Source organism: Monodelphis domestica, chromosome 1 (genome assembly GCF_027887165.1).
Source record: "Monodelphis domestica isolate mMonDom1 chromosome 1, mMonDom1.pri, whole genome shotgun sequence".
Lineage (NCBI taxonomy): Eukaryota > Metazoa > Chordata > Mammalia > Didelphimorphia > Didelphidae > Monodelphis > Monodelphis domestica.
The window spans coordinates 55,254,514-55,267,776 of NC_077227.1; the positions used below are offsets into that span (position 1 = coordinate 55,254,514).

At 40.0% G+C, this 13,263-nt stretch overlaps 1 protein-coding gene across 4 annotated transcripts in view; it reads left to right on the forward strand.

Annotated features, from left to right (window-relative positions):
- Positions 1–13,263, forward strand: part of VCL (vinculin) — a 117,854-nt gene that overhangs the window by 96,571 nt on the left and 8,020 nt on the right. For all 4 annotated transcript variants that reach the window (XM_001364451.5, XM_001364377.4, XM_056819803.1 and 1 more), the window contains exons 12-17: positions 2,510–2,709; positions 4,967–5,095; positions 7,303–7,452; positions 9,421–9,529; positions 10,666–10,968; positions 12,003–12,127. In XM_001364451.5, coding sequence (XP_001364488.1) covers positions 2,510–2,709; positions 4,967–5,095; positions 7,303–7,452; positions 9,421–9,529; positions 10,666–10,968; positions 12,003–12,127 — 1,016 coding nt within the window. The remainder of the gene's footprint in view (positions 1–2,509; positions 2,710–4,966; positions 5,096–7,302; positions 7,453–9,420; positions 9,530–10,665; positions 10,969–12,002; positions 12,128–13,263) is intronic.

Below are 13,263 nucleotides of genomic sequence, written 5' to 3' on the forward strand. Positions count from 1 at the left end.
AGAATAATCCAAAAGTAGAATGAGATGCATATTAATATCTGAAACTAATATCTAGTGAATCCAAGATTGCAGAACATTAAGGAGAGGTTGTACTTAGGTTTTTCACATGTAATATGCAGTGCTAGCGAGAGAGCATAACTTTCCAGAGGAGTTTTTTGGAGCTTGGCTATTAGAGAAAAAACCACAATCTGATAGCTTTCTATTTTGACTAATTATGCTTGTTAACTGAGTGCTAAGTTCAGTTGTTTCTGTTTTGCTAAAGGGCTGAAAGTTCTATCATTGCCCTTCTGCTTCTATCATCCTATGGCAAAGCCCATTGTGTTGCTCTCAGATACATTGCTTTTAAACAAACAAAAATCATCGGGAGAAAATTTGCTAAGGAGTATGGCAAAAAGCAGAATTAGAGCCTCAACCAAGGTCAGATATCATGATACCTACCAAATGGATAAATGATATAGATTTTTAAAAAATATATTAAAAAAAAGAAAATAGAAAGATAATTTTATTGAAGGTATAGAGTCAGAATTTCTTTCCCAATAGAAAAACCTTTTGGTAACAGAATATTTCACTATATAAAAATAAAATATTTTTGCACAATTTAGAAAGCAATGCAGCCAGAACAAAATGGAAAGAAAGATTGGGGGAAATTTTGTCATAAGTAGTTTTCATAAAAATAAGAAATAAAAAAATCCATGAGGGAAGAATGATTATAAATACATAGGAACTAGTAGATATAAGTGGTTAATGTATGTAAACCAGGTAGTTTTTTAGTAAAATAAACATGAATTATTAATATCTACCCCAAAAATTGTTAATTCTAGTCATTGGAGAAACAAAATAAATCTTAGAGAACACCTTACAGCCTTTAAGTTGGTAAAGACAGTTAATAAAATTCATTGCTATTTTAAATGTAGCAAAACAGGCATACTACTATACTTATAGAGAAACTTTGAATTCTGGCAGTCATTTTGTAAAGGTATATGAAAGTATCCAATAAAATCTATGAAACTGCTTGTCCATTGGACTCAGTAACTTATTAGTAGGTTCTTTACAAAGTATTTATATTAGTATTAGTCATACTATTGAAAAATTTGGAAATATTTAATGTATCCAGTAATTGAGGAAATGGCTGAATAAACTGTAGCATATGAATGCATTTGAATTTTGTCATGTCATAAAATTAGAAATATTAAGAATGCAAAGAATATTTAAGAATATAGATAAAGAATGAACAAAATCAAGGAGAGTATAAGAAGCAGAAAAGAGAGGCCAGCAGAAGAAATCCAGTAGCTTCAGCATCAGTAATCAAGGAGAATTTTCTCATGGTATAATAAAAGAGATAATACTGAAGGAACTAGAGGAAGAAATGAAACTAGCAAAAAAAAATTAAGAATTTTAGAAAAGATGATGACAAAACAATGACAAATGATAATGACAAAACAAAAGATAATGACAAAGTAGAAAATTTTTACTATAGGTCAGAATGGCAAAAGAAACAATGAGAGCAGAGAAACAGGATTAGAAAATAATCCAGTACATGAAAGGATTTGGATAGAATGCAGATAAAAGGGATGGATCTGGGCAAAGGCAAGTAAAGTAAATCTAAGTATTATTGAATTTCCCTAAAACAGAAGAAAAAAGTCTTACTATTTTATTATGTATAATTCAGTCAACACATAATTAAACAACTACTGTATTTTGGGCACTATGAAAGTTATTAGCGATACAGAGAAAGGTCCCCTGCTGTCAAAGAATTAATCCTCTCCTGGAGGATACCACATGACCACATGTCCACAGAAGGAAGTACAAAGTGACTTGAGGTGGGAGAGAGCAGTGAGAGAGGTGGTGCTCAGGAAAGGTATAGTGGAAGAGGTAGCACCTGGGGGCAGCTAGGTGGTTCAATGGAAAGCCTGAGCTAGGATAGTGGTTATGTGAGTGGAGAGAAAGAAACCCATCTAAGAAATATGGAGGTGGGTATTGTAAGACTTGATAAGTGATTGAATATGGGGGAGAGAGGTGGGGAAGAGTTAAGGATGACAAATAAATTTGGGTAACTGAGAGGATGATGGTATCTTCAGCAGAAACTTGGAGAACTGGAAGGGGGAAGTTTTATGAAAGGGAAGATAATGAATTCCATTCTGGACATATTGGGTTTGAAATGCTGTTGGAGCTGTCCAGCAAGTAGCGGACAATGTGTAACTAGAGTAGAGGAGGAGGATTTTAGTTTGTTAAATAGATTTGGAAGTCGTTTTCGTAGAGGTGATAATTGAAGTCATGGGGGCTAGTGAGATCATGAAGGGAAAGAAGTGGAGAGAAAGGAGAATGTGTAGGAAAAGCTCATGCTATAATATGAAGTCCAACTCCATTGAAAGGAGTCAACGCTCATATACTTTGAATAAGCAGCTATGACTTAGGATAGGAATTGTATTGGACTTTTGTCCTGAGTTACACTTGAACTCCCCTTGCTTGACCAATGTGAAGGATGCTATCTGTTCCTTTTTTGGTCCAGGTCAGGCTGCAATCCGGGGCCTTGTGGCAGAAGGGCATCGTCTTGCCAATGTTATGATGGGTCCTTATCGCCAAGATCTTCTTGCAAAATGTGACCGAGTCGACCAGCTAACAGCCCAGCTCGCAGACCTGGCAGCTAGAGGGGAAGGAGAGAGTCCACAAGCAAGGGCTCTTGCTTCCCAGCTACAGGATTCCTTAAAGGTAAAACTTACAATTAATCCACTATTGACTTTATTATTAGAAAGAGTAGGCATCTTATTATGCATCATCTGCTGTATTTGATGAAGTCAGACTGTGACCAAGAAGTAAAATAAATCTGTGGCTAACAGTCTTGACTCTGGCAAGAAATCTGAAAAATTTCTTTACACAATTAATGTAAAACTATTGGATTGGGTGCCATCATTGTAAGAGATGATAGGATCAATCATTGAATAAATAACTATTTCTGCGTAGATACTCTTCTCAGCACTGAGGATATTGAAACCAAAACAACATGGTCCCTAACTTCAAGGAGTGTAGGTCCTATTGAGGGAAACCTATAACTAAATACAAAATACATTGTTCACAGAAAACACAAAGTCATTTTTTGGGAAAGGGAAATAGAAGCTATAGTAGCTGGGAGGATCAGCAGAGGTCTCTCATAGGAGATGGGGCTTGTGCTGAGCTTTGAAGGGAATGAGGGATTCTGTGAGGCAGAGATGAGCTAGGAGTGCATTCTATGATGAAAGACTCCCTGGAAAAAGGCATGAATTTGAGGAACATCAGGAAGATTAGTTTATTAACTAATATTAACTAAGTAAAGAGTGAATAAAGCCAAGTGAGATATATCAGGAAATGTAGGCTAGAGCCAGATTGGGAAGGGCTCAAAATGTCATACAGTGGCATCCTTAATTGGTCCTAGAAGAAATAGGGAACTACTGGAGTTCCTTAAGCAAGGCAGTTACATAGCCAGACCTTTTGCTTTTTGGCAACTGTTAAAGACAGATTGAAGAAAGGAGAAACTGAGCCATGGAGACCAACTAAAAAGCTATTGCAGGAGTCCAAGCAAGAGCGGATGAGTGCTTAAACTAGAGTGGTGGCCATGTAACAGATACCAAAGAGGTTGCTACGGAGCCAACAAGAGGCGTGGAGGTAGGGGAAGTAGAGAGCAAGGAATCCACCTGACTCTGAGGTTGCAAACTTGGACAGCTGTTGATTGAATGAATGGAGGTACCTAGACACAAAGAGGGAGGTTTTGGGGTGAGAAGCTTCAGCTACTTAAGAGAGTTTTAAATCTCTAATAGGCAGCTGGTGGTATGGAAGTGAAGTCACCTTCAGAGAAGCTTCCCATGGAAGCTGAAGAGGTCCCTGAGACATTGTAGAGAGGGGAGAAAAGGGGGCCCAGGTCAGAGCCAGGTCACAGCTATCGTAGGGAAGGGCGGCCATTAATTATGGCTAGGGCCAGACCACTGGGAGGAGACCTGAGAGAGAGCAATGCCTCAAAAACAGAGTGGGGAAGAGAGTATTTTGGAGCTCTGTTAATAGTGTCAAATGTTGCAGAGGTTAAGGATGATTTTTTAAAGACTATAGAATCAGTAAAAACACTGAGGAAAAGCAACTGCTTGACTACAGGGGTTGAGGGGATATGACTGAGGAGAGACTCTAAATGAACACTCTAATGCAAATACCAACAACACAGAAATGGGTTCGAGTCAAGAACACTTGTGATACCCAGTGGAATCGCGTGCGGCTATGGGAGAGGTGGGGGGGGGGGAGGGGAGAAAATGATCTTTGTCTCCAATGAATAATGCTCGGAAATGACCAAATAAAATAATGTTATTAAAAAAAATAAAAATAAAGACCATAGAATCAGGCAGTTGATGGATCACCGGTCACCTTGGAGAAAACAGTTGAGAGCTGTGGTCAGAATCCAGATTAACAAAGGTTTAAGTATCTTTTGTTTACCTCTAAGAATCCATGTCTTTCTGCTCAGAGGTAGTAAACATAAGAACATATATGTTCCTGTAACCAGTCTCTACTAGGTAAAGAAAATCGAACATAAAAGATATTCCTTTTCATAATAACAACACCAAATGCATCATTAGGCAATGTACCTGTCAGACATTCTTCATCATTCTATAGTCATTAGCAAACCTTGTCCTGTAGTGCCAGCTGTGAGGAACAAGTACATTTCAACCCTCAAATCTTCAAGGATGTGGCCGCTGGAGAAGCAAGCTAAATTTAATCAAATTATCAAGAGAATATCTTTCACCTGATGTGTCTTAGGTAATTCCTTTATTAGACTGCAACTTCTACAGGTTGGGAACCCTGTTTTTAAAGTATCCTTTGTAGTTCCTTGCATGGAGTGAGGTTGAATACATTGTTGAATGAATGATATAGGAATCTTGACTTAGCAGAGACATGCTCATGGTTGGGTAATCTGGGGGCATTTTCATTTGGGAAAAAAACTATTTTTAAGGATCTGAAAACAAAGATGCAAGAGGCCATGACTCAGGAAGTGTCAGATGTATTCAGTGATACCACCACACCTATCAAGCTACTGGCAGTGGCTGCTACTGCACCTCCTGATGCGCCCAACAGGAATGAGGTGGGTACACTATGGCTTTCTCTGTCCTCCTTGTCAGTTAATAGTTCTATATGGAACCACCCCTAGAGGAAATAAAGGACTAATGGCAAATTGCGTTTTTGAAAAGAAGAAAGGGGCAGTGGAGATCCTCTCATTTTATAATAATCAGAGATTATCAGAGATCTTATACTTTATCATAATTACATTGGGGTTAAAATGCACATTAAAGGTCATTTGTGCATAAGTAAAAGGGAAAATTAGGACTGAGTATGGAAAGTGGCAGGGGCTGCTTGCATTTTCATTGTCTTAGTGATCTAAAGAAGACTGGAGGAGTTACATGCCACTACTAGATGGGTTTTTAGTAGTGGCAGATTTTTGGGAAATAATATTTTATTTTATTAACCTGTCTTATTCATGATTTCTTCTTCTTCTTCCCTGAATGACTGTTGCCTCAGAGTCTTCCAAAGTTCAGGAAGGAGTTGTCATCACTACTGATGACAATGATGATAATGCCACTGCTGCTGCTCTCATATACTTGTGTGACACATCACTGTCTTGTATGACCTTAGGCAAATCTCATATATAAAATGAAGAGACTGGTCTGCATGATTTTTTATGGGCTTTAAGCTCTAATATTGTGTGATTCTTTGGAAAATAAAGGCAAAAAAGAGACCATAGTCTAAGCAAGAGGATTAATGGGAAAAATACAAGGCACTATAGTAAGAATGGAGCTTGATAATTGACCTACAAGCCTTTTGAGGAAGGGGTTGTTTTGTTCCATGCTTTATCCATCATGTATATTTGTTGCATCTGTGTGCATGTGTGTATGTGATTCTGTGCATGAGGGAGAGAGGGAGAGGGAGAGGGAGAGGGAGGGAGGGAGGGAGGGAGAGAGAGAGAGAGAGAGAGAGAGAGAGAGAGAGAGAGAGAGAGAGAGAGAGAGAGAGAGAGAGAGAGAGAGAGAGAGAGAGAGAGAGAGAGAGAGAGAGAGAGAGAGAGAGAGATCACAGGTCAAAGTTAGTTGTAGACCTAGTTTTGTGGAAAACTTGAGGAGACTGAAGTATAGAATTTCTGACATTGAAGCATTTTATAGGCTTGCTCTTATGGAGAATTGTTGATACATTTTAATATATTGAAGTGTATTTAGTAGAGCGCAAACCAGGTATTACAACTGTCCTGGATTTTTTCAGCCACAGGTTTTTGAAATAGAGAACAAAGAGGGCATAATAATAGTCAACATGTCCAGTTTCACATTTGTTTCCCTCTTGATCTTCAGCACAGTCCCATGAGGCTGCTAGTATGGTGATGTTCTTTGTCTTGTTTTACCAATGAGCTCAGGCTGGAGGAGGGAGTTGATCAAAGTACACAGCTAAAAAAAGAAATAGGTTGAAGCTTGAACTAATTTCTTCTGACTGGACAGTGTTCACTGTTTTCCTATCTCTTAGAAGAAATAGAAGATTTTGCTGTGCTCATTTAATCAAACTACATGTCATTTCCTGGCTGTGTAGCCTGGCATCCTGGATGCCTGTCTGGCTATGCTAAATACAAGTTAACTTAGATTTGAGAACTGGACTGTTCAGCTGTTTATTGTCATCTCATTTAACAGTTCGGCATTTGCATCCAGTAAAATCTTGTGAGCCCCACTGATGTTTCATGTATATTCATGAGCTGTGATGAAATCATTCAGCAGATTTCTTATGCATTATTATGGGGATTATTTGTGGTAATATTTTGTGTTTTGAGGGCCAAAGCACAGCTTTGAAACCCTCTGAAGCATCCAAAACACTGAGGTGTTTTTTTGTTTGTTTGTTTTTAATATATCCAGAACATTGTGCATCTGGCAGTTGTAGCTGTAGATTTGTGTGTCTTCTCCAAACTAGAATATAGATTTCTTGGGAGTAGAGACTATGTCTTCACATTCATTTTAAGTTTCCTTATAATATAAGGCACAAACCTGAGTCTTCTGTATGTATATTCAAGAAATTATGATTGATTTGAAAATCTAGAAGGTAGGTAGGAGTGTGTGTGTCAAGACATATGACCAGATTTGTCAGAGGTAAAGAAATGAATGCTAATCTTTAGATTTGACCCATCCATCTTATTCATTTTAGTTCAGGATATTTCTCTCAGACTTTACATTGGGAATAACTTATCACAGAACAAAAGAAAAGACTCTTGTGTATTACCTACCCTATTGAAATAAAGGGACAAAATGCATCTCTTCTTAGACGTTTGATGAAAGGGCAGCTAACTTTGAAAACCACTCTGGACGGCTTGGTGCTACTGCAGAGAAGGCAGCTGCTGTTGGAACTGCTAATAAGTCAACTGTGGAAGGTATTCAGGCTTCAGTGAAGACAGCAAGAGAACTCACGCCCCAGGTTTGATTTCACTCATTTCTTATTTAAAAATTAGGAAAAACTGTGAGTCTTCAGAAACCTAAATGTCATCTCATTTCCTAGTTCTTCTCCTGTGTATCCATACTTTGTTTCATGCCTTGATTCATTTTTTTTCATATTATCTTATTGTTCAGACACATCTATCATGTTTTGGAAGGTTATTTGGGAGAATTAGAGAAGATGCAAATCAGGCAAAGCCAGTCCTAAAATGTGTCTGAGAACTGTCAATTAACTTGATTTAGTATCTTAGGTCAAGAGTATATTTTCTACAATTTAGGCCTTTTCATATTCTGCCAAATCCAAATCACTTCAACAAAATGTTCATTAAAGACTGATGGAATGCAGGTTATTATCCTTACTTTCATGGAGGTCATAGGTTAGTAGGGAGATAAGATATAATTCATGAGCTTTGATGAAATCATTCAGCAGATTTCTTATGCATTATTATGGGGATTATTTGTGATAATATTTTGTGTTTTGAGGGCCAAAGCACAGCTTTGATAATTAAAAAAATTCACATAAAAAGTCAAATCCCAATAGTGAGATATTGACTAAAAGGCTATGGGAAGAATTAGGGGGTATGTCAGTGGGGGTGGGACTGGGGTGGGGTGGTCAGCCTCATTGAACAGGTAGCACACTGGCATTGGGACTTAAGCCAGCCAGTGGAGCAGCATTGACATACTGATGTAGAGAACAATGTAAGCAGTTCCATGGAAAATGAAAGATGCAATCCGATGTCACCTTGGAGTAAAGGCATGTAAGAGGGCTGTGGAGAATGCTCAACAGGTAGAATTACCCCAGCGGATGGAGGCACTTGAATATCAGATAAAGGAGTTTGGTCTTCTGCTGTAAGCAGAGTAAAGACATGGTTTTGGCAGAGCCAAAACACAATTTGTTCTGTGCCAATGAAGATTAGCCTAGCAATGTTAAGGATGGATATGGGCCGGTCAGGAATAAAGACTGTGAGGAAGCTTCTGCAATAATCTAAGCAGATGAGTGTGGATGATAGGATGATGCCAGAAGGAGAGGAGAAAGGAGGAGAAGACTGGAGTTACTAGCTACGAGAGATGAGGGAGAAGGAAGATTCAAAAGTAACACCAAGGTTTCAATCATGGAGCCTGACTGGTCTGATCAAGCCACAGAAGGAATAGTGGGCTTTGGGGGGGGAAGGTATAGATAATCCTTCACCATCTAAACCAGAGACTTGAATATTTGTGGTAGAGTGAATAGAGGGAGACATATCCTCATTAACTACTTGTAAGTATCTGGATTGACCTTTTAATGGAGTTAACCCTACCTTCCTTGGCACAGAATTCTCCACCTTGTATTTACTAACTTTTAAAATCATTTAGAAAAGAAAAATGTATCTCACTGTTTCTAAGGGAGGAATTTCCTTACAATATATATAATTTCCCTGTTCCTGGTATGTAGCTAATTATAAAATGAAAACATGAAATTAACTACTTTAAGAGTTCCCTTCATAAGTCAATTCTCAGTGACTTATTTCTGTGAATGGCACCTTTTACCAAACACATGATTGGGTGGAACATGACTTTCTACTGGAGTTTCGGTAGATATCAGATTTCTTTTTTTTTTCCTTTTCTTTTCAAGAGGTTTGTGTTGTTTAATTGCCCAGAGCCTATCCCAAGAATAAACTCCTATTTATTATTAACAATTTTTTTTGGTTGCTAAAGGACTCTAAAACAAATAGAGTTGTATATATACATGATAAAAAACACTGGAATTTAAATATACCATTTGTGTTTTGGCTTCTTAGTGCAATTGAATGAAAAGGAAATAATTTCTGATCACATTTTTTTGCTCCTCAGAGCAAACTTGGGGTGAAGAATAGTAATAGCCTATTTTCCCCAAGCATGAAGTAAGTAGGCTTCAGTTTATTTCTGGGTATGGAAATCCTTTGAGGCTTAAAAGTGCTTTTGTTTTTGGCAGGTTGTTTCAGCTGCTCGCATCTTACTAAGAAATCCTGGAAATCAAGCTGCTTATGAACATTTTGAAACTATGAAGAACCAATGGATTGATAACGTTGAGAAAATGACAGGTAAAGCTGGTGGAAGGTGGCAGTTGTCGTTCCTTTGCTCTGTCCCCGTGGCTTGTGAAGGAGGAAAGCTTTGGGAAACCTGAGCAGGAATGGAAATGTGTCTTGGCTGTAACCGGATGAGAGGGGAGTCATGTGCTAGGCCCTAAACTTGGCCGTGCTGGGAGGCCCGAGCAGCAGCCTCTCATTCAAACCTCCCGGCCTGCTCTGAAGAGAGGCCCTTGGAGGCTTTCTTGTCTTCAGGCTGCCCCGGCCGTGCGATGTTCATTGTGCAGGCTCCTGTCTTCCCTTTGAATAGTGTCCCTATGTGCCTCAAGCTGGGATCCGGTTTCAGTGGCTCTGAGGCAGCAGTCTGTAGACACTGAGCGCTCCTGTCATTTCAGTGGATTCACATTTCAAGGAATGACAATAGCTACAATTTAGCACAACTCATCTCACTGTTTCATCTTAGCTATGTAGTGGGTTGGCTTTTTTCTTTTTTAAGTAACCACCGACAAAGCTGAGCCTGCCCCACTGCAGGGGCATCTCTTAGTCGTCTTCATTCTGAGCTGAGGGAGGCACAGGAGAGGAGGGAGGAGTTGTGGCCATGAAGGCCTCGTGCTCCCCAGCAGCAGCCCCTCCTGGGACAGGGTCCCCCAGTAGCCAGAGATGAAAGCGGAGCTCCTGAGCTGTTTGAATCAAGGTAACAGAAGCAAGAAGCAGGCTCTTAGGGATATTGGAGTGCTCCTCACGGCTCATGTGGGGCAGGGGGAGCTGCCAAGAAGCAACAGATGGCTGGGGAGTGAGAAGGACCGGGAGACGACGTTCCTAGCAGGTAGTGCGAAGGTATTGTGATGAGAGTCTCAGACGCATCCCTGGCTTCTTCTGGATTATGCTGCATTTTGGCTGCCACCATGGAGGCTAGGAGGCCACTGATGACTGTTCTTATAAACGCTGTAAGTCAGTGTGGACTCCGGGTACAGAGTACCCTTTCCAGAGGTTATATTCTCCCTGAAGTTTTTGATGGTTGGGAAGACCTCAGATGAAGGAGAAAGTTCTGAGTGCTGAAACTTCAGGAAAAATTTATGTGACCCATAGGACACGGGAACCTCTGTTCTTCAAAGAGCAGAAACTCAATGTTGTTTCCCTTTCTCTGGCAGGGCTGGTGGATGAAGCCATAGACACCAAATCTCTGCTGGATGCTTCCGAGGAAGCGATTAAGAAAGACCTTGACAAATGTAAAGTAGCCATGGCTAACATCCAACCACAGATGCTTGTTGCTGGGGCAACCAGCATTGCTCGGCGAGCCAATCGGATCCTGTTAGTCGCCAAACGGGAGGTGGAAAACTCCGAGGATCCCAAATTCCGGGAAGCTGTGAAGGCTGCTTCTGATGAACTAAGCAAAACCATCTCCCCGATGGTGATGGATGCAAAAGCTGTAGCTGGAAACATTTCTGATCCTGGTAAGCAATAAATGACTCACTCATCTCACTTATTAATTTTAGCGATGATTAGATTGGAGCAAGAATCTACTTGCTCCGTAACTTTATATCATATAAACCTTGAGATTCGAGATTATTTTTTCCTTGGTTCAGTATCAAGAATCATGTAAATTACCCTTCTCAGGCTGGAACTGACAAATGTTCTCTCTACTCAAACCAAGTAGCTCCTTGGCCTCTGCAGTCATTGTTAACTTTGACTCCATTCCATCCCCAGTAGACATGTCCTTGAAAATTGGTTAAATCTTGTATCACTAATTCGACGTCTCTTCTTATGTAGTAAAAGATCTTGCTCTCCTTTGTGCTCATTTTCATAGAGTAATCTGGTGAGCTTAGAGAGGGTAGTTTATTTAAGATGACATTCCCTATAGATAAATAATGGTTGTCTTTTGAGTTCATAGGCCCCATTTTCATTATAGCATCAATACATCTGAATTTCTCCAAGATCAAATTTTGTATTCATACCTTCTGTGCTACTTACTAAAAGTGGATTTTTGAATATTCACAATTAGAACTTCATATTATTTCTTAGGTTATTTTGAGATCACATGTTTACAGTCTGGTTAGTTGTGTCCAGTAAGCTATAGAATTTGGTACTATCAGGAAAAGAGGCTGATGCCATAACCCCACTGCTTTCACCTGTCATTGTCCCAGACCTCCGACGTTTTTTGTTACAGCTACAGCCGGCTCTCCCTTCTGAGCATGCCTGGCTCCCAGCTGGAGCCAAGTGAAGCTTCTTAGGGCAGCTCAGGAGAAGAACCAGCATGCCAACAGTTAAGTAGAGCAGAAAGAGAAATGTGAGAAGGGTTTTAGGGCGCATCTGACCAACGTGAATTGGACATTGCATGTCCCTAATCCTGGTGTCATTAGGCATGCTTAGCAGTTAGGTTCACATCCAGCTTTTGGTAACACAAACCAATTCCTCTTTAGTAGATAGTCTGAGAACCACAGGCTGCTGACCCACTTGTTGGGAAGGTAAGGGTGCTTGTTGTTTTTAGGCCTGCAGAAAAGCTTCCTGGATTCGGGATATCGGATTCTGGGTGCCGTGGCCAAGGTCAGAGAAGCCTTCCAACCTCAGGAGCCTGATTTCCCTCCTCCTCCCCCAGACCTTGAACAACTTCGGGTAAGTAAGTTCGGTTTGGGGACTAGTGACCCAGCAGAGAGTGTATGACTACAGTGAAAGGAGAGAACTTCTGTGCTTGGAGCTGGATCTAGAATGAGAGTTATTGGTGGCAATTGCTTCAGTTTTGCATAAAATGTGGTTAGTAGCAGGTGCAAGGGTTTGAACATTGTTGAAAGCACATAGTAGTTGGGTATCAGCTTGTTAAGTCTCCTAAGGAGGAGATTGGCTACAGGGGGAAAGTTGTCCTTGGTGACTGAACACTTTGTGCCAAGGACTGGTTTAATAGGCCTGGGCTTGGACCTGGACGGTGCTTGCAAGTCTATTTACAGGATTCCTCATTTTCTAGTTTGTCTCTAGTTGTCCCACGACTCATCACATCAGCTCAGCCTGCACATGTGCCTTCTCCCAGCCCAGTAGTGTTCACTTTGATGAAGGACTTTTTGTCTCCTTTATTCTCTTAATTGGAAGCTGTGACACTTTAACTTGGCCTCATAGACTTTTGAGATAGTCGTTTTAGGTTAACTGATGGCCTATTGATTCCTAACTTGGTATCTAAAAATGTTTGGTGAGGGAAGAGGACAAAATTTGTAGCTGTTTACTTTTTAAGTGGAACAAAAAAAATGTTGATAAATAAAGTGTTCCTTGGAAAACTGTTGAAGTCACCCGAGAGACAGTGGCAAAAACATTTTGTAGGTTAATAGTTTAGGATAGTGGTTGGGCTGACAGTAACTTTTCAAATAAGATAAAGAAATAAGTACAGTTTTTATTTTTGGATACATAAATTCTGAATGGTAGATGTAGAAAAACCATTCATTTAAGTTTGACCTGGTCATAGAAAATTGATAATTTGATCCCTTTCAAACCCCTGCATTTAATTTGGACACAAAACATGATTTGGTAAACTGGCATAAGTCACACAGGGCCAGATTGCACTGCTTTCTGGCAGCAAGTCTCCAAGAATGTACCATTCATATCCTTCCAATTAAGACTTGTTGGGAAGAACTGGGAAAGAAAGGTATTCGTAGGTAGTGGCACCTCCTAACGCCTGGTTGTCATAAAGTCATAGAATTTCAGAGCAGACCAAATGTTCTGAGATCAACTGGTCCAATTCTCTAATTTGCCAGAAGTTTGTGAAG